General features: G+C 40.3%; 2 protein-coding genes across 2 annotated transcripts in view; one reads left to right on the plus strand and one right to left on the minus strand.

The window, feature by feature from the left end:
- Positions 1–8,801, plus strand: part of ACE2 (angiotensin converting enzyme 2) — a 28,912-nt gene extending 20,111 nt beyond the window's left edge. Inside the window, exons 15-18 of the mRNA XM_026120784.2 lie at positions 2,481–2,581; positions 3,565–3,681; positions 4,895–5,089; positions 5,740–8,801. Coding sequence (XP_025976569.2) covers positions 2,481–2,581; positions 3,565–3,681; positions 4,895–5,089; positions 5,740–5,845 — 519 coding nt within the window. The 3' untranslated portion in view covers positions 5,846–8,801. The remainder of the gene's footprint in view (positions 1–2,480; positions 2,582–3,564; positions 3,682–4,894; positions 5,090–5,739) is intronic.
- A 925-nt stretch (positions 8,802–9,726) lies between these two features.
- BMX (BMX non-receptor tyrosine kinase) overlaps positions 9,727–21,930 on the minus strand; it is a 28,872-nt gene continuing 16,668 nt past the window's right edge. The window contains exons 11-19 of the mRNA XM_064499863.1: positions 20,371–20,450; positions 19,289–19,416; positions 18,813–18,887; positions 17,932–18,103; positions 16,775–16,991; positions 15,134–15,198; positions 14,046–14,164; positions 11,875–12,032; positions 9,727–10,881 (exon numbers count right to left, since the gene is read on the minus strand). Coding sequence (XP_064355933.1) covers positions 10,807–10,881; positions 11,875–12,032; positions 14,046–14,164; positions 15,134–15,198; positions 16,775–16,991; positions 17,932–18,103; positions 18,813–18,887; positions 19,289–19,416; positions 20,371–20,450 — 1,089 coding nt within the window. The 3' untranslated portion in view covers positions 9,727–10,806. The remainder of the gene's footprint in view (positions 10,882–11,874; positions 12,033–14,045; positions 14,165–15,133; positions 15,199–16,774; positions 16,992–17,931; positions 18,104–18,812; positions 18,888–19,288; positions 19,417–20,370; positions 20,451–21,930) is intronic.

Genomic DNA, 21,930 nt, shown 5'->3' on the forward strand with positions numbered 1-21,930 from the left:
GGCCAGACTTGCACTGTCTTTCAAGTTGCACACGGGATCTTGGAGGGAACATGCTGTAACCGAGCACAGCCACCCGGCAAAGTTCATTTCACTGTGAAAGCAAAGCAGCCTCAGTGACAACTACCACCAAGTTAGATTTCGGAGATGCCTAGGGAAAGCATGTGGGTAGTCATTACTCAAATACAGATCGGAAGCCAGCCAGGTACTTCCCATCCACACTTCTATTACGCCCAGTGATGTTATTTATAAAGACACTTGAGAGACATACTGGCAATTAAAATACTTTACACTTAAAAAGACAAAATATATGCTACGCAAACAAATAAAGGATTAAAGAGCCAATGGAGCTGTTAAGTACAGAAAACAGCAGTTGAAGAATCAAACTCAATTAGCTGCTGGTAAAAAAAATTATGCCCTCCAGAGCCTAAAAGCATTGGGGATAAATGAAAAATTGGAAAACCCCCACAATCGCATAATAGGCTATGATGGTGAACACTGCTAGCTGCCGGAGAAAATAGTGGTAACGCCCAAAAGTGCTTCAGCGTAGGGCTTTTTCTGACATCTGTTAAGCAAAACAAAGCACAGAGAATTTGTCAAGGCAAAGCAGACTTACAGCTTTAACCTCCGCTAATGGGAAAAGCTGGACCTGGCACAGCCCCTGTCAACTAGGAGAGACTCTGGGTCACCTGCCCGCTCTCCCGGGGCCTGACCCAACTCAGACTGACAAAAGTGGTTTTGTTTTCTTCTTTCCTCCTGTGTATTTCTGTATCTTCACTTTACACCGGTCTCACCAGGAGGACAGAGTTGAAAAATGTAGCTGGATTTTATAACAGCGATTACAACAGAGTTGTCTTCTACCATACCTGTCAGAATGGTACCTGAGAAAGTCAGGAACTGTGTAAAACTATTACCAGCAAAAGCATTTACAGGCATTCCTGCTAAAGAACCATAAATGCAATCAAATCTAGGCCCTCAGGGCATAAAAAAGCTACTACAGAGTTCAGAAAGGAATTTTCCCTTCGTGCACACGCGATGTTGCACAATGGACTAGAGTGCATTATCAGCTCCTGTTGTGGTTTTTGCTCCCTGTACAGCTTTTTGTACCGGCCCCAGAGAAGCTGTTTTTGATTTTTGTGTTCCACTGTAGATAACCGTGGACTCATAAGGCGGGCCACTATGAACCTGCACAGATACAGTTCACTTTTTATACCACCTATCCAGGGAAAACAACAAACACATGCCTACAGCAGAAATACTGCTACAGGAGCTCTAATCCAAAAAAACAAAATAAGACAAACTCCCCAAATCCCAACTCCTCAAGCAAACGAATGAGCCATCTTTTTGAACAAAACCAGTCCCCCCAAGGAAGTTTCTCTTCCTGTAAAGGACAAGTCTACAAATAAAATTATGTAACTTTAAACAATATCTAAATTACAAAATCTTTAGACTTCAAACAAAAGGTACAATAATTAGTAGGAGTAATGGCTGAGTAGGAGTCCCCTAAGAATGATGATTTGACCTCAGGATCAGCCTTCCATTTTTTGAGCAAAGCAGACTATACTAGCTCTTGTACTGAAGTGGGATAACTACTCCTAATGCCATTTATGTGATTCTTTGCAGCTGCTAGCCAAAAAACTTGCTGACAAAAAGCTTGCTCTGATGAAAGCCCCAAAAGTCAGAGCCTTGAATAAGTGGAAATGTCCGTTGGTACTGCAGCCTCTGCAGCGTCAGGAACAGGGGCTGGCTGCTGGGGTGTTTCTGGGTATCTCCAGCAGCAGCAGCCCCATCCTTTTGCCGCTGCAGAAGTGGCTGTTCCCTGGGGTGGGTGGGTGACCTCACACCCAGGTGCCCCCAGGCAGAAGTGGCTGCTGGGCCTCGCACCCGCTGGCTCTAAGGGCCTTCCCTGTCTTTGTTTCAGTGCTCCCTGCCCCAGCTGGTGGCTGGAGGTCACCAGCTTTGCAGCAACGGTGGCAGAAGCAGCTGCATGCCGGCATGGCAGCTGTCCTGGCTCCTGGCCTGAGCTATCAGCTCATACTGCTGCTGAATTTCAAAGTACGGGCACTGTTATCATGGTGACCACTTCATTACCCTCTCTTTAAAGCTGAGACCATGAGTTGCAGTGAATGCGACAGGGCAAGTGTTGCTTCTGCTGCCTCTGCCGCATGCCAGGTAGGGAGATGGGCTGGGCCTGAGCATCTTCAGCAGCCCCACCTAAAGCCACCAGGCAGTGCGGAGGGACACAAAATGCACTGCCTGGCACTGGGAGTGGCTGCTTGGTTTTCCTCCTGCAGAGCTCCCAGCCAAATGGACCTAAAAGCCTTGAGGAGGTTTCTGAAGCACTATCAGAGCACAAATAAATAATACTGAAGAACATGCCAAGCATTGAAATTACTATTTCTTTTAAGAATGATTTCTTAATGTCAGCTAATTTGCCATATAATTATTATCTCTGATGGAAATCTCTTGTGTTGTTTTTGCAGTATGACTGGAATACAAGTGAGCTCTTCTTGTTCAAGTCATCCATTGCCTATGCTATGAGAAAATATTTCTCAGAGGTGAAGCATGAAGAAGTTGACTTCCAGTGAGTTGCTTGCTTAACTACTGTTTCTGGTTCACTAGCAGTGTGAGTTGGTGGAATTAAATGTGCCTTCTGTTAAATGTAGCAGGGATGGTGGTTACAAACAGTGCCAAACATTGGCTGGTTGCAAAAGGTAAGGTGCCAGCTTCATTACATGCTGTCTTTTCTCTTCGTTAACAAGGCTGAGGTTTAGGAATAGCTGCGCTAAAGTTACGAAACTCCAGCAGACCCAGAAGGTGTAGTCTCCTTCTACTTAGCAGTGGTGAAATTGAGCCTTGAGAATTTCTGCCTGATATCTACATGGGAATATCAGGGAAGATGCATCAGTTAGAAATAAAAAAATCTAACAATGTACGCGTATGATACTGAATATCTAAGGGCTTTTAGGGCCGGGAAAGATGAACTAGTTGATCATCACACACTAAAATTCCATGCAGGCAAACTAATCTTATCAAAGTTTACTTACAAACATAAAATCTATCAAACAAAATTGATTTTGGTATGAAAAAATACCATTTTTGTTAGGTCTCTTGGATAATTTTCAGAAGCTATCTTCTTAAACTATGTGATACTACTCCATAGAACATCAGTCATGTAATGTCTAGGATCTATTCCCAGCAGAATATAAGTACGGATTTTTTTTTCACTAGGTATCTCATACATTATCTCATACATGAGCCCTACCCCAAACACTCAAAAGGCAATTCCTCTGTCCTATAGTGGAGCATGTGCCTTGGAATATTTTGCCAAGGATTGTCTTGGATATGGAGTAGATGCTCTCTATTTAAAATTACTTATCAGCACATACAGAAAAGAAATTCTGACAGGAAAATTGATCTTATTTCCAAGCTGAGTTCAAAAAAACATCTGCTCAGCACAAAGTATCCCTCCAACACCACTTGTCAAACACAGCTGTTCACTTGCCTGATTTAGAGCTAATGGCACCTTGACAATCAAGAAATTTTTCTCTTCTGTTTCTCACTCAGGATTGCAGACATCCATGTTGGGGAGGAGACACAAAGGATCTCCTTCTACTTTACTGTCAGTATGCCAGGTAATGTCAGTGACGTTGTTCCCAGAGCTGATGTGGAGAGTGCCATCAGGTGAGATTTTGCTTTTTGGGAGGAAAAACATGTAAGGATGGAAGGAAAATCTGTGTTCAAGTTAGCTGAAGCAGAAGAGGTGATAAAAAGTGAGCTCTTTAGCTAACATGGAAATATTAGGATGGGAGAAACTGTTATGACAGAAAGAAAACAGTCCATCTATCTGATGGTGTCTTGGACAGGAGCCAATGTAAAATGCTTCAGGGGGCTTGTAAAACTGTGGTAACACACCTAATTGATTCATACTGTGCCAGGAAATATTATTGATCAAACTTAAACAGGAACTATCTTATATTCTGAAATACAGGGCACAGTAATTGCGTGTGCATGTGCATGAATGTACATGTGCGTGTGAGTTTTTCTTCATCTCATCAGTGAAAATTCAGTGCAAGAATTATTGCTAGCAAGGGCTCCTGAATGATATACTAGAAAGAAAGCCAGACGTGTTTGATTATACAGAAAGGAAGAGGTCAGAGAATAAGCTAGTTCCCAGGTATTGGTCAATGAAGAGCTCTTTTATAGCACAATATGACACCACTGTAAGTTATTATTATAGAAATGATCAGTAAAACTTTAAGTCTTCAGGTGGTCATGGATAATGTAGACTGGGCATGAATCTAAAAATAGCAGCAACATGAGATGGGGTTGAAGAGGTTATTGGAGAAATTGGTGAGCCAAGGCAGAATATGGCTATGAAAGTCATTGTCCAGTTCAAACTCAGTAACAAAAGCAGAAGTTAAGGGAAAAACAAGACACAGAAAAGACTCCAGGGAAAGTGTTTTCAGTGAAGTGAAAAAGACAAGAAGGAAGACTGTGGGAGACTGTAGGAGGGAAATAGGTAAGAGGAAGTCAAGATGTGGTTTTCCATCATGTATCCAAGAAACTTACGCATAGAGAAAATAAGGAGCAAAATGCAAACAGTGAGAACAGAAGGCTGTTTGCCTCATTTGGATAAGCTGTACTGGATATAAGAGCTTGTACAGTATCTGCGCATGTCACTTCAGCTGCAGAAGAATAAGGGTTTGGATTACAGTCCATGTCACCACCACCCCAGGACAGGAAGAATATGGGTTTAGCAGTATCTGCTGAATAGCCTTTTTAGCTGAGCAGTTCAGTGGAAGCTTGGCATACTGGAGAGTTAAAAAGCATGTGAAGACTTTTTCTTTCCTTCCAGTAAACATATGTAATGCTTTTAATTTGCTGTTCATGGCAGGATGTCTCGGGGACGGATCAGTGAGGCTTTCAAACTGGACGATACCACGCTGGAGTTTGTGGGCATACTTCCAACCCTGGCCACACCTTATGAACCACCAGTCACTGTCTGGTTAATTATATTTGGAGTGGTCATTAGCCTGGTTGTCATTGGAGTTGTTGTCTTGATCATCACTGGACAGAGAGATCGAAGAAAGTGAGTAGTATTTTTGATACTGTTATCATGACTATCGAAGAAGTCCAGATAATTGAATCATCAGGGAGCTTACAGATAGGCTGCCAAATCTAACTGAAACAAGTTAAGGAATTACTGCTTATTATTCTGTGCCCCTCCACCCCCATCCACAGTAATGGCAAAAGGTACAGCTCCCTGTCTTTCAGGCTCTCCAGTGCAACGCACTGCATCAGCATCTTCCCCTCCATCAGCAGTTTAAACAAGGCAGCTGGACTCTGTGGCTGCAAAGAGCTGCAGTGTTGGCAGGCTTCTGTCAGCACTGCAGCAAGGCTGATGGAGCACTGCTGGGAGCACAGTACCCTCTCCAACAGCAGAATTTGCCCAAATTAATCAGCACCTGCAGTCTTCAATTATCATGGTAGAGGTTGTCCTTTTCCTCAAATATTATTGCACTGACATCAATATACTTGGGCTGGTTTTCTACATCTTGCAGTTAATGAAATTTCTAAAACGTAGTGGGTTTGCTAAAGTTTCCCTTAAAACCAACACAATTCATTTTGGTCTAACTGTTCCCAGTTAAGAACAGTATTATTTACGATAGCTTCTTTTTGGGATACAGAAGGACTTGAACAGAACAGGCGCTTCTAATATAAAAAGAATTTTCATTACAGGAGGCAGAGAGAAAAAGCAAGTGAAGCAAGATCAAAGTTCTCAGTGAACCCCTACCATGAAGAGGGCGAAAACAACCTGGGTTTTGAACTATCAGAACAGACCTAGACAACATTTTAGAAGATGTGTGCATGGACTAAGGATTTCTCTTTTTTTTCATTTCACTTTTAATAATGGTGCCTAGCAAGGACCAAAACAATAATAGATGTCATCAAACATGATGGGTTCTGGTAGGTTATCAATCTACTCATTCACAGGCAACAACAACTTGGTGTCATTTGCTGTTTGTGTTAACAAGATAATGTACAAAAATGCAAGACATACATACCCTGTGGCTTTTCTATGAATTATGCATATCATAACACATACTGCTTGTGCTGCTCTTCATAAACCTGCTATATCCAATTTCTCTTTTTTTCCTCTGTAATGAGGGACAAAATCTTGGAAGTATAAAGTTGAATTTAGATCAAGACAGGTGTAAAAATAACTCACATACTCCTGATGCCCATGAGGAACATCTTCATCTTTCTGGATGGAGAGCTTAAAACTGTATCTAATAGAAAAAAACCTGACCACTGGAAAAACCTTTGTGAAGAACTCTATTTGATAGGAAGTAACTGCAATTTTTTGCACTTTCAGGAAATCTGAATCCATCCAAAATGAGTACTGAATGAAGACAAAAAAGCACTGGAACTCTGTTAGAAATTTGTAACATAAGTTATTTTTCCAACTGGTTGCTTGATAAGTTTTTAAGTCCACAGATTAGTTTTTGATATAATTTTATTGAATAGTGTAGGGGAGTTTATTTTTTTATATGTGTGTGTGCCAGTGGGTTTGCGCATGTGTATATACATACACATAAAGAGAAGGAAAACACACCAAGAGCTGGCTAGAAAACAAGAGTTCTGTTTCATGGAAAAAATTGAACATTTCAGCATTTTGCACTGCTACAAGGTTCAGAGATCTCAAAAACCCGGAACAAAGCAAATCAAGAAAAAAGATCCTTTCTTCTCCTTCCCCTTGCCCCAAATGACTGCTTCTAGTTAGTCAAATACTACAGAGGATTCATCTTACCTAAGTATGATGTCATGTCATTTTCACTTGTCCTAGAGTCTCCTTTTGATATCTTTGCACCCAATACCATTGTCCTGCATCTGCCTCTAGTCTTTGCTCTCCTCAGCCAATACATTTTATGCAAACTCTCAGGACTGTAGCATGCACTTCATGCTAAAAATTCACAAAGCAATGTGACAATTTACAAGAAAGGCCAATTGCAAATTGGCAATCTCAGCACCTCCCTGTAATCAGCCATAAAATGTTCTTAGTGTTAAATGTAAAAGCTCCAAGTCATGGAAAAGCTAAGTATAACATTTAATGTTGTCACTAATGTGGACTCTTTCTGCCATGCAATGAGATCCTGAAAAAGGTCTAGCCCTCCCTCTGCTACGTGTTGTCAGTGCAGAAGGCATAAAGACATACAGAATGTCCTTTGACACAACATAAAATGGGGTTACCACACCGTAGGGAAACCAATGATCAGTGCCCATGTGAAGTCCTGCCCATTGGGAACAAAACCTTGTACTCTACAAAACAGAAAGATTGCAGAGCATCTTAACAAGCAAAGGCAGGTGGAAAAGATACACAGTCTGATGTTTGTCTGCTTCTGCACTTCAAAATTCTGATACAAGCATTGGCCAAATCAGTTTTGCTGTGTTCCTCTCTACTTCATTCTGACAGACTCAAGCAGCTGGCGTTGGCTTGGCATGCTCTGGCTTTTCATCCAAGGTATTAACTAAGACATCAGACCTTGTCATGTGGAGAAGTCACTGTCACAACTACTATCCACCTTGGGGTGGAATTTAGATACCTAAGCATAGACATCTAGTACCACTTTAGATGCTCTAATATATCCTGCCCAATCTCCAGCTGCTCTTGGAGTGGTGGCAGTGGAAGGTACAGGTGTGCTGATGTGACAAATGGCAGAGCTTCAGTCTAGGGGGATATGCATAAACTTGAGGACTGGGCCAATTAAAAAGAAAAAAACCTCACGAAGCTCAAAAAAGAGAAGTGCAAACTTCGGCATTTGGAGTGGAATAACCCCATGCACTGGTACAGGCTGGGAACAAAGTGGCTGAGCAGCAGCCTTGCTGAAAAGGCCTTGGGAGTTATGAAGGACACCAGACTGAATATGAGCCAACCACACATTCTTACCATGAGTGAAAGAAAACCACAAACTGGGATTGATTAGGAGGAGCACAGCCAGCTGATCAAGGGAAGTCCTTATCTTTCTCTACTTGGTACTGGTGAGACCACACCTGGAACAATATTTTGGGATCCCAGTTTAAGAGGGATGTGGAGAAACTGGGGCATTTGCACAGAGGGCCCCCAAAGATGGTTAAGGACCTACAGCACATGATCTATGAAGAGACACTGAGGAAGCAGGCCTGCTTGAGTCAGATGAAGAGGAGGCTAGGGAGGAATCTAGCAGCTGCCTACAACTACTTGAATTCGGCTCAGTCTTCTTTGTTGTTGTTCTTCTCTGTAGTGCCAGTCTATATAACAGGGGGTACTGGATTGAAGCTTGGATGTTCAGGTTAGACCTGAAGAGGTAGTTTCCCTAGGTAGTGCAGCACTGGAGCAGGCTGCCTGTTCCAGGCTGTGAGAGTGGCTGTAGGATCTCCAGCCTTGGAAGTTTTCAGAACTCAGCTAGGCAAAGGCATGGCTGATTGAGTGTGGAGATAGTCCCACTCTGAGCAGAAGGTTAGACTAGATGACCTCCAGAGATCCCTTCTAAACAGCATTTCTATCATTCTGAGTCTTATAGGTCCCATGCTGTGCCTGTGACCATGCCAGTACAGATGTTCTGTACACAACAGGGTCATTGAAAGCCACGAGGTGTCTACTCAATCCCACTCCTCTAGACAAAGAACCAGTAGCAAACAAAGGGCTAAGGCTTGCGTGAAGAAGGTTCACCAAATGCATGATGCCTTCTTAAACTTATGTGTGTTCAAAACTGTGACAGAAATTGGAGAAAGCAGTCCAATATATGGCTGAAAACATGCAACTGGACTCTCTGGGTTCATGAAACACTTTCCTAGTGCGCCACACTCACTGACAATTTAAGAGAGAAGACTCTTAAATGAGACAGTTCAAAATGGTAGGCAGATGGTACTGGTTAGTTTGTAGTGCCTCAGACAAAAATCTAAAGGCAAGAAAATCATTTTTTTCCCAGCTGTCTACACCACATACCTTGATGCCATAACATCCCCCAACCTCAGTGCTTTAGCTGAGCTTCTAAGATAAATAATTCACCTATGCATGGTCTTCTCACTTTTTGGGCAGTAAGAGAAACATGGAATAACAAAAGTGGAAGCAATCAAATAATGTAATTGCCAGCCATCTTCAGATCTATTGTTAAGATTAACATTTCCATTAAGACTAAGCTTTCCTTTCAAAGCGATTAATTCTAAAAGCTGTGCTATGAATCAAACAATTCAGGATTGTCAGCATGTAAACCCACTAAAAAAGATAACAAAGTGTTAGAAGAACAGAAGTAAAAAGACATTTATATTTTTAAAAAAATCAGCCCTATGTGCTAGCCCCAACATTACCTCACACCCTTAGTACCCAGGGTCCCACATCCCACTGGTATTCTGCCCTTCATCTAGCTCAGTACCCCTTCCCTGGCTCTATGCAGAGGCAACATCATACTGCGCCCTGCCTCTCCCTCAGTCCATGCAGAGCCTCTCAGGTCCCCCTAACCCTATGCAGACCCCTATAGTCATTCGCACAGCCTCAGATGCCATTTTCCCTCAGAGACACCCACACAGAGCTCCCCTTTACATAGACAGCTGTGCTTAGCAAAGGGGCCCCTACTTGGGCTGGGCCAGCTCCATCAGGGAGGAGTGAACAGAAATTACTTGGACTCTTAGAGGGGTCACACATTGAATTAGCTCAAATATAAGGAAAGAAGGGGAGATTTTTTTCAGATCTTACTTTATTTAAGAAACAAAAACCAAAAACCCTATATCAGATCAGCATTTTACACATACGAGTGCCTAATTTTAGACTCCTTTATTTGTCCTTATACTTTCCAAAACTGGAAGTAGCTATGCAGCTTCAGATGTATTTGGCATCTCTAGATTTATATAAGTCAGTATTAATTAGGGTACTGCTATGCAAACATGAAAGTCAGGTGCTTTTACTTAAGAACTCAGTGTTAACATCAGGAGCCAAATTTCAGCTCTTCAATAGTGAAATATTTGGTTAAACATTATATTCATAGCATTTTCAATTCTCTTCAAATTTTTGCCTGTCAGGTCTTATAGAGATGAGCAAAATTTACCATTGATGATTATAATGACCACAGAATTCTGGATAGAACATATTTTTTTCATTTTTAAGTCTAGCAGCAAGCTATATCACATTACAGTAAACACCATTCGTGTATCTAATTGCCAATATCTTAGATACATAGTTTAGCATGAATTCCAAATCAAAAAGATACCCTGATGGCCCAAACTAAAGTCAATAGTACTAGTATGCAAATGGATATAATAATTTACTGATAATAATTTCTAAGTAATTGAAGGCAAGACTATAACTACTCATGTTGTTGTCACTTGCAGCAGTTCTGAATTTTTCTTCAAATCAGCTTCAGGTGATTGCAAAGGAAAAACACACTCAGATGCATTATGATAATCAGAAAACCTAACAAGCATATATTTCCCTTTTTACATTTCCAGTTAAGGCCAAATAATGACGGCTTGGAAGCACTGAAAAAGTTTACACAATTACTGTATACCTCAGTGTTTGAGAAGTCCTTTGAGACAATGCTAATAAAATGAATTATATTCTTATACAGTATCCCTCCAGATGCTATCTCCTGCAGAATATCACAAAAGCTTTCTCCATACTCTTCTTGGCCAACTCCCTGATTAAATTAGAAGAATACTAACACAGAATGATACAGGTGACTCATGTCAGACAAATTTCAGATATAACTCCCTTATAGAAGACAGGTGATATGGAACCAACACACACAGTCATTTGTTTACGGACATTCTTCTTCAAGCCCTGTCGTCTTCTTTCAGTGCCTCAAAAAATGATAGGAGCTGATAAAAGCTGGGGCGCTTTTCTGGTTGCTAAATGAAGCAAAAAACAATGGATATAGTTACCTAATACTGCAATTGTTCAAATTTGCATTAATTATTCTTGGTTTTAGCATGCAGAAATTCAGAGAGACAGTGATACTTACAGGGTAAAGAAAACTAGAGTTACTTTTTATATCTTCCTTATGTTGTGAGAGTTTAATTTCCTTTCTTTGCATTAACATGTCCTCAAATAGAGGTTAATTTTCTCATTTTTCTGACAACTGTATTAAAAAATCTATCATTACTGTAATTTCATGGTATCAATAAAGTGCCAAACAGTTCTTGGTCGCTGGTGAGAAACAAGTCAGTCTACAGACAGCTGACTAAAATTTAGATGAAGAATAACAATAAATCAGGACAATTTTTTGCAGAGCAGACACAGATCTCTAAAAATAATATGAGCATAATCACTATTTGACTTACAACTGCTAAAAGACTTGGAGAGAGGATAAGAAAAACCCTTCCCATTCTAAGGGTGGGGTTACTTCACGCCATTTTAGCTATCTATAAAAAGATAGAGGTCTCATTTAAATCTTAAAGATCCCTGTACAGGAAGAAGAGATATCTTTTATTCTTTGGTGCCTAAGACAGAGGGGGCAAATGACCATGGAGAGGTACTAGTTTCTGTCCTGTAACAGTGTTAGGAATCTAGACAATTAGCTTAGCTCAGTATCCAAATTTTAAAGAGTTAAAAATAGATGAGCAGAATCTCACCCTACGTATTATTACTATATTGAAGGGTATTTTAATGTTATTTGCCTAACTACTTGGTTCTGAAGTGAGCCAGTCTTCCTTTATGCCCTATTTGCTGTGCTTTCTTCTCTTATCACTAATGAGGTACCGAACTAGACTGCTACACAGAACACACTACATACAAGCAATGGCATTTATAAGAGGTATTTTCCACTATTAACATTTATTCAGCTGTTCATGATGACTCTATCCATTTTTATTTCTCCAGGTTATATGTACAGATATACAGACCTCATGCCAGCAGTTGTACATTATCTGGTAGATGATGTCTGAAACCAGTTGTGGTCTATAAAGCCGGAATCCCTGAGAAACTTTCTCAATCACCTGCATGTTATCATACAGCTCATAGGGTTGCTTTCCCAAAGTGAACACTTCCCACATAAGGATACCTGCAGAAATATTCATGGTAATGGAAGACAAGATATAGAAGTAGAGAAATGCAAAAGAACCTTTTTTTTTCCAGAACAAGACACTCATGCAACACATAACTGTATCAGATTCTGTATAAAGAACATTGTCCTGAGAAGTGTATGAGATGGCTGACAAGTGTGATACTGTACTCAAATGTAAAACAACTTTTAGTGTAGTAGAAGGTGAAGTTAGATAGTGCTTGCATAAAATGGACTTATTGTAGACAATAATGGACAAAACCTAAGAGATGGTTATTCATGGACTGCATTTTTTACAAAATACATACAAACATCTCCCTATATATGTTTGTGTGCATACAGATAGAGAGAAAGAGAGGGTGGGAAGGAAGGAAAAAGGAAATGGAAGCTGTAAGTATCTATGTTTTCATAGAATAAATTATAAGAAAGTTTTTACTGGTATTTTGAAGTGAATGGGACATGTATTCCTTTGGTATACAAAAGATTTCCAAATGCTTTCAGTGTCTGCTATGCATACCTAGAAAAACTGGATTATATGAAAACAACTGAAACACTGGGCAATATAATTATCATTAATTCATAATGACAAGTTTTCAAAAAACAATTTTTTATTCTAACTGAACACATGATAATTGTGTCAACTGTAAATATTTTAAAAATTAGTATTTTATTATTTCACAATGATTATATAATACTAGCAGTAAAGACTTTTTCCCAAAAGGACTTTATTGGACCTTTGACTTTCCTCCAACCTGAAGACTGGAGCACCATAGCATGACAATGGGATCAGAAGAAAATGGTACCTGGGTCCCAGCTTTCCCTCACAGAACATTAAAAGGCACAATCATTTGTTCTCAACATCTGCTTTTGGGATATGAATATAACAATTCAGCTATTTCGCCCTCCAAAGACTCATTAGTTAAAAACAACCAAACCAACAACTTATGGATCCAGCTCTCCCCTTCCTTCTACTGTATCAATGGATAGTGTAAAAGCGAGAAAAGACTTTGTAAGTTTTCTAAGTTCTTCTAAGTTTTGTTTTGGCATTGAAGTTAATGCCAATATTGAAGTTAATAACGCCTGCAGTCAGGATTTCATCCATAAAAACAAAAAAGAAAAATTATCACCAAAAAAATCCAGCTTGTGATGTAATCAGAACTACAGTAATTATAAACTTGTAAACGGCCTAAGTAAGCTGACTCTCTGCCAGAATTCCATTAACAATATTGAGAGACTAACTGAAGTTGAAGATAAGAAGCAGCAGCATTTGTAAACACTTTCATCTGCTTTATTCACCATTGCTCAATGACAGATTTTTGCAAGAACAGTGGATTGCCAGTCTTTCATCAATTTGATGCCTGCTAACATTTTTCTACTGCATATATGTGCAATTTAAGCTCATTGACAAAAGGCTCTTTTTTTCTTTGTTACTTTTTGCAGGCTTTTAGATGCAGTAAACAGACTCCAGAAATTTGTAAACACAGCCTGAAAACCACTGAAGCAGAAGTTAAAATGTTTGAATTTCCTGGGTAGAAAGAGATCTGCAAATGCATCTTATTTCTTCTGAGCTACAGAATCCCAGTTAATAGATCCTCTCCCACAGCTGGCTCATGCACAGAGTCCATTCTGACCTCTGCAACTAACAGAAAAGCTGTTTTGACACGGGCAGCACAGATTTATCCTCTACACACAAAGATCCTGTTTGATCTCCACTGCCAAAAGTTTACTCTGGTGCACCATATTAAATGCATACAAAGCAAATAGGGAGTGGGCCAAGCTTTTATGTACCTAAAAGAAAAGCAGTAGAGCTAAAAAAAATCCTGAGAGAGACAGAACTTGGACGCATAAAAATATTAAACAAGAATATAAGCTGTAACTACTTCTTATATTTTTCCAGTGTGTAAATACCTAGCATTTCTGCTTAGTAAGCTAAGGAAATCCAACCCTCATTGCATAAGCATACATATTTACATGAATGTGCATACATATTTATATGTCAAATTCCATACGTACCAAAGGCCCATACATCTGACTTGCTGCTAAATTTGGTGTAATTAAAAACTTCTGGTGCAGACCACTTCACTGGAAACTTAGTTCCTAGTGAGCTTATATACAGGTCATCCAGAACATACCTACAAAACAAGAACCAAAGTTGTGACTGAGTTACAGTGAAACACTACTTACTTTTTCTTCCTTGTATACTACTAGGCTCCTAGGAAAAACCTGGACAGAATCCCATATTTTCAAAGGATACCAGATAGAGCATTAGCTATAACTTACAGAACAGATCATTGCTATGAACTTATCAGAGAAATATCACAGAACCATAGAAATGGGGGTTTTAAGGCCATCTAGCCCAGCCTCCTGCTCAAATTGAGATTATCACCAATACCACATCAGGTCAGCCATGGCTCTGTGTAGCCAAGTCTGAAAAGCCTTCAAGGATGGTGATTCCACAACCTCCCTGAGTAACTTGTTTCGGTGCTGCACTACCCTCCTGGTCAAACAGTTTTTCTGACTGTCCAGCTTCAACCTCCACAGCTGCAATATGTGGTCAATGCCCCCTGTTATATCATCTGTTACTGCTGAGAGTAATTTGACTGTCATCTTTGTAACTACAAAAAGTTGTAGGCAGCTTTTAAGTACCCTCTTAGCCTCCTCTTTATGAGACTAAGCAAGCCCTGCTACCTCAGTCTCTCCTCAGAGGACTTGCTCTACGCCATTCATCCTCTCCAGCTTCTCCACATTGAGGTTGTTGATGAAGATGTCTGGCCCACAAATTAGATGAATATCTATAAGGGGGGCATTATAGAAATAATTTTGTATACAAAGCAAACTTTGGATTTTTTTTCAACAAACATGAATAGTGAAATGTCTCAACTGCATTTGGCCTTCAAGCATTAACTTTTGAGACAGCAGAATGACTTCATTCCAGTGAAAAGCCCCTAATGGTTTATGGCTATTAATGCAAAGGAGACACAAGGAGCTGTATCACACCCTGTGAATTAACTTTACTAATAGTCAGTCACTAGCTAATCAATGCCAACAAACTATATGTACATTGACTGTAGCTTCACAAGGTTGACAGTACTTTTACTTACCTAGTCATCCCAAAGTCAGACACTTTCACAGTAAGATTGCTGTCAACCAAACAGTTCCTAGCAGCCTTTAGTAGCGAAACAAGAAAACAGGTCAGGAGAGAAAAAAAGAAGATGAACAAGTAACGTTATGGTATGGTCTTGGTAAGTTGATGATAATTATTGCTGTCCAGTACCATTTGAAGGAATAACGAAATTCTCTGATTGAGGTGTTTAAGTTCAGAAAAGTAAGGGCAACTATCTCTCTTATTTCTCTTTTTGACAATTGATTGAAAAATATTATTTACCAGTATCTCAGCTTTACAAAGAAGGACACTGAGGGACCAGAAAACAGAGATGAGCATTGATTTGAGTATATCCAATGCATTATAAAAAGAGTGGAACAATGAAAGATGATTTAAATAGTCTGATTTAGGGACAGGTCAGTATGAACCTAGTTCTACAAATGATCACTTGTGAACATTTATCTAAGGCTGTTCTCTCTGCCAGGATGGTTATTAATCTTTGTGATATGTTTGTACCTCCAGTCTTCAACTTGAAGTCAAGCTCAGGCTTTATTTCTGCTTTCCCATGGTGTACAGCCAGTTTTCAAAAACTGATTTTATATTTACAACTTGAATTTTGTTACCTAAATTGTCTGACATATCTGATTTCTGAATCTGGGTGGGAAAATCGGTGAGTTATGGGTTTAACAATTTGGTTTACATATACAAACAAATGTTTGAAAGTGTCAACCAGACAGCATTTAAAATGCTACCTGAAGAGACTGCACCCTCACTGGAAAATTAACCAAATCTATAACATAAATTGTCACAAATCTTCCAACACACTTTTGTGTAGGTTTAGAAGGCAAAATATTGCTACCAACTCTGAAACACAATGTTCCAGGAATTTGGGTGTGTTCACCTTTTAAAGGCCTATAAAATAACTCCTTATTTCCCCAAAGCCTTCTGCCACTACTCTTGAAAGCTAAGTTTTGCAAAAACTTTGGTTCCAAAATCAATCCACCATCATGGGACGTGACTCCCCCCCACCCCCCATCTAAAATGACTTGAATTAGTTGCTTGAAATAAGGGGCAGATAAATGCCTAAAAAAAGAGCTGGGCAGCTGCAGACTTTGAGTTTGGTCATGTTTACAATGCACCAAAGTAAATTCCAAATTACCCTGGTAGTTTTCACACTTGTTTTATGAGAGAAATAGTTCCCAACTAGATAAATCCCTAACTCATTACAAACAATCTAAGTGACCAAAATTTTTCATGTTGCACCTCTTTGTCCTGGACAGAATATTTTATTTCAGTGAACTAATTTTACAATTGGGTATGTCTGTGCTGCCAAGTGTTGCATAAATCTTTGAGATTTATGCCTGCCATAAATCCAGGCAGCACAGTGCGCAGTGCTGCAGATCTGTCGGCTCTGAAGCAGAGCATATTAGCTTGTGGGCAGTGCTTTGTTGAACGTGGCTTTAATGATATTAGTCCAGAGCTACCTTGTACTGAGCCAGCCAGATGTCCCTGTTTTGCAGGTTACAACTTTTCTGAGTGAGTACCAACACAGCCTCCCTGGCTGAACCAGAGGGGTAGAACTACCTGGTGTTAGGCCATCCTTCTTATCCTGCTCTTCTTCTCCTGTGGGACAGCTTACCAAATCTCTGTGTATGAACTGACAGCTCTCCAGGAAGGCCATAGCATCACAAATATCATAACATATTTCCAGAAGCTGAAGAGGTAGCAGTTCCTTCCCGTGACTCCTTAAGTAGCTAAGCAAAGAGCCATTAGCCATATATTCTGTCACCAGATAGATGGGATATGATTTTGAGCATATGCCGTACAGTCTAACAAGTTTGGGATGATTAAGTTTCCTGAAATAAATAAAAACAAAATAATCAAGTAATAAATAGATATTGTTGTGCATTTCTGTAAGTTTTGTACTTCAAATACTAATACAGCAACCTGAAAGAAATGCTTGAGACTGTACACAATCCCATCTTAGACTTTAAAATCTTCCTTTTCAAGAAGAGTTGAGTCTTCCTCAGCTCATTACTGTGGAACTCAGTATTGATGACAATCAAAAGAAGACTCAGTATTGATGACAATGACAACTTTGTAGTCAAAATCTGAAATGGGATTTATATATCAGTGCAAATGTGCAACCTTACTGGTGTGAGAAAATAGATCTAAACTGGTGGGGTGGACTTTACACCTTAAAGTTTTCTGCTGAAACTACATAGCAAAATAGATTCAGAATTCTTCAGATATCAGCTAATTAAATGACAGGAAAGTAGTGCATTCCTTCAGGATATGAGATATCCAAAGTATTCTTGAATTCAGATGCTTCAATTTTTATCTCAGAATTTTACTAGAAGTGCTAACATAATTATCTCCCTGGAGTCAGGGGCTAAAAACTGAAGTCAAATATTTGTAATTCTGGCATTTCCCAGTTACGCATCTGTATTTCATTCCCATCTGCAGAATGACAGGAATGGCTTTTTACCCATTTCTGTAAAATTGCACCTTTAAATAATGAAGCATAATTTTAAGTGACATATACAGAAACTCTGAAGTTGTGGAAAAGATGTTAATTGAAAACCTTTTGCAGGTGACTCCATCAGTCTTTGTAAAGATTTTTGATAGCTCTTTAAATATCCTGTGTGGTTACCTATTTAGTCTGTGCCTATGGCATTCAATGCTAATTAATGATATTTTTAAGAGGAATTTCTTTTTTCTGTGTCTGCTATATATTTCTGATTAATCTTTGGAGAGATCACTGTTTCCAAATAATTAAGAAATGCCATAGCTTACATCATGGTCTGAGCTTCTTCTATGAATTCATCTTCTGACATCGCTCCCTCTTTGATCATCTTTATGGCCACATCATATTGTCCCTTCCACTTTCCCAGATGCACCACTCCAAACTGACCGCTCCCTAGTTCTCTCAACAATACAATTTCTTCTCGTTTCAGCTCCCAGATTCCTAATGGGACAAAGGAAATTCCCTTTAGCAACAGAATGGACAAATGTAGGCACAGTATCCCCTACCTGTGATATTGTTTTCTCTATAGGGTGACAGGAAGCAAGCAAGATACCTGTTGCTCAGCTTTGTGTTTGAGTTACAAAAGGAGACTATATTCCTACAAGTGCTATTTGCTACTGCTCAGTTTAGCCTTATAAATAGTTTTGAGAAAGATTTATACATCAAATGATGACATATTGTCATGTAAGGGATTGAAAGACAAGTTTTGTTGTGCCAGGTAGTGTGGTAGAGGGAAAGGATGGCCCTGACACAGATGTGCTGGGAAAGGGAGCATACAGGGACTTCCACACTTGAGACAAAAAAGACCTGGATGGAAGGGAGACCAAATCTGCCAGTGCCTTCACATTCACCTTGCCCTAGATGTAGGCTAGCTGCACTGGTTGGGAGAGATAGCCTGTTTCTTAGAACCTTGGAGTCTCAGTGCTCTTCTGGCACAAGAGAAAACTAGGGAAGGACCCGAACGTCTCGCAGGGTAGGAGGTTCTGCACTGCCTCTTACGTGGAGAAACTGAAATGGCCACCACACAAAGAACTCAAAGTTTCTGCAACCTCCTAGTAGCTTGAAAACAGTAAGAGTCATGATTTCCTGGTCATTCTTTTCTTGGTGGCCAAGACTGTCACCAGTTTTGAAAGGAAAATCATTCCCATACCATTTCCTAATGAGGCTGTGGCTGGGACCTTATTTACTTGTGTAGACACTGCATGCCGGAGCCTTGTCACCATACCTACCAAGAAAACATGTTACAGATCATGATATACAAATGACTCTTCTGAAACAAAGACAACACAGGGAAATTAATATCTCCTCTCCCATTACAGCCATCCAGGTAGTGAAAAAAGTTCACAGCTGCATAACTTCCTGAGAATGAAAATTTCCTGCATTTAAATGCTAATCTAGCAGAGGTATTGCAAAAAGAGGTATTATAATATCAGAGGTACAATAAAGCAAAGCAACTATATTTATTGTGAAAACAGCAGATCAAGCTCTCCCCAAATTATCCCAAAAGATAAGTTTTAGTATTTAGAGTATTCAGTATTGGAAGTATTGGAAGAGATTCACCATAACTCTAAGAAGCCCAGCAGTCTAAGCCAAAGCCAATCAAGTACAAAAAGTGCACACGATTACCGGCCGAGTTGTGCTGATGGTAGTGAATAAGCTTGGGAATTGATTCAAAACAGTAATTTTCAGCGAGATAGTAATTGTTTTCAGTGGTTCTGTGCACATGGTAATGTTTGACTGCTCCTTTTTTACTTCTGAAAAATACCACAAATTACAGTACATGTCAGAGCCTTGCAAAGTGCCTTCCAGCCTGTGCACGAATAGATTAGTTAAGTTGCTGAATGAACTGCAGCACTCCAACTGGCCAAATAACACTCCATGTGTAGTAGATGTGACCAGGAGACTTGTTTGCCTCACTTCTGCTTTTCCACCCTTTACACCTATGGGCCAAGGCTTATAGACTCCTGGCACACTGGAGACTTCTGCTATATACTCTAATGTAGTCTGATGGTTAGTACTTGTCTCTCAGCAGGCTCACATCCAGAGCAAATTGCTTTCATATACTGCCCTTGCAATGGTTCTACATCTAATTCTGAACATCTCTGAGCAAGAAGCTCACAATTAGAAGTAGCTGTAGTCTGCTCCTGGAGGCAACATTTCCACCTTTTCTTCCTTTCTCCACTCAATACCAAACTCTCCTTCCCTTCCCTCCCCTCCCCTTGCCTTCCATCCTCTCCCCTTCCCTGTCCTCCCCTTCCTTTCCCTTCTCTCCCTAGCCCTTCCCTCCCCTCCCCTCCCCTTCCCCTTCCCTCCCCTCCCTTCCCTTCCCTCCCCTCCCCTCTCTTCTCTTCCCTTCCCTTCCCTCGCCTCACCTCACCTCCCCTCCCCTTCCCCTTCCCCTCCCCTCCCCTCCCCTTCCCTTCCCTCACTTCCCTTCTCTTCCCTTCCCTCTCTCTCCAGAGTGTCTGCTATTCTCCTAGCTTATGTGCCTCAGTTAAATGCCTGTTTAGAGGGGACAGTTCTGGGCCTCCATTCCCCCATTCAAGGAGACAATAGTTTATAGCATGTAGGAGTTCACATAGCTAATATGATCTGAATGTGCTTGAGGTTGATCTTGAACAGAAGGAAGATTTGGGTGTTGACCAGTAACAGAAGTAGCACACCCAGGGCATGCTCATAAAAATGATACACATCCTTTGGATACTCACTCAGGAGCCTTGCTGAATACGGACACGGTATACATTCCTACTTGGCTAGATTTCCGAACCATAAAAGCACCTTCTTTCCCCTAATGAAGAAAGACAAAATATTACAAGAAACAATGAGGTTGGGATTCATCTCAGTGAACTTTAGACTTCCACACTGTAATGTCCACATCTGAGCTACTGATCTAGTCTCTCTAAATGGATAATGGAGAGAAGGAGACATGACTCATCTGACCTCTTTTAAAGGACTACATTAGGACAAGACAAATTATGCCTTAGAAATATTTATTTCTCTCCACTAAAAAGACAGTCTAGGTAACTGGTTGAGATATCCCACTACAGAGGCTTAAAATCAGGTAAACAGAACCCTAGCCCAGACTTGAAGCAAGTGGTTTGCAATTTTCTTTTGGTGCCTAGATACTGGTTTATTGCAGGGCTGATGGAAAGGAGTTGTTAACCTCTACTCCTTCTTCCTGTTCCCCCCAAGGTGGTATGTATTACCCATGCATTGCCGCACATATCCCATCTGGGTAAGAGATCTATCCACCACATAATGCATTAGACTGACGTCATTTCCTATTGCCAAAGTATTTCTGAGTGAGATTTTCTCTGCTCTCTGTTTGGATTATTTCTTTATGTAGTATTCCAGTCCTAACTTTCACTATCTACTTTTACTTCTGTTAATGGTTTACCACACTAGGATGGAAATACTGGCTTTCAGAGTTAGTTTAACAATTACACCTTTCATGAGCTAGAAATGGCTAGCATGGGGAGGAAAGCAGACATTTAGAAACTCACATACAGCCCAGGTTCAAAGGAAACTCCATATGCCCTTAAAATTAACTGGACTCAGAAGTATCCAGAACCTCTTGGGAAGGGGACATAGAGGGGTCACTCCTCCTACTGACTGCTTCTCTCCAGTGATTCGCCACACTTAATGTTTCTTTCCTGAACCTGTGGTATAGGTGTAAGGGAAAGGATGCTGAGCCAAGGCTCCCAAAGAGACAAGGTTTGTGGAATACGTTAGTGGCTGGGTGCCAATTAGACAGACTGTGAGAAAGTAGCAAGCCACAGCAGGACAAAATAACAACTTCTTTACACTGTACACCCAAGCCCAAAGCATGGCTCAGCTGACTCTTCTGGAAAGGTACATGGATCTGTCCTTGTGTAGTCATCTCCTTTAAGGACCTATAACACTGACTAGCCCTGTAGTGCCATCTGTCCTTGCCCCTAGTCAGCTGCACCCAACCAATACCTGGCAAGCATAGCACTGTGTTTGCTCAGGGTTATCTGCTTGTCTCAGGGAACTCCTTCTACTCAACTTAAACATATCATAAAACCAACACAGAGAACTCCTCTGGTCTGAACTCTAGAAAGAGCCACACTGGAAAACTCTTAGGCAGAGCTTTGTGGGGAAGTGCACAGTGTGTGGCTTTGCTCTGAGACTATTTTAGAGGTGTACCGTTCGTTTATTTGTGTGTAAGAATCCAGACACTTTTGGAGATCTATTTATTGCTGCCAAGTTAGTGCAAGAGTTTCTAGCACTCTGTTTACAATACTACA

This window comes from Dromaius novaehollandiae, chromosome 1 (assembly GCF_036370855.1).
Source record: "Dromaius novaehollandiae isolate bDroNov1 chromosome 1, bDroNov1.hap1, whole genome shotgun sequence".
Lineage (NCBI taxonomy): Eukaryota > Metazoa > Chordata > Aves > Casuariiformes > Dromaiidae > Dromaius > Dromaius novaehollandiae.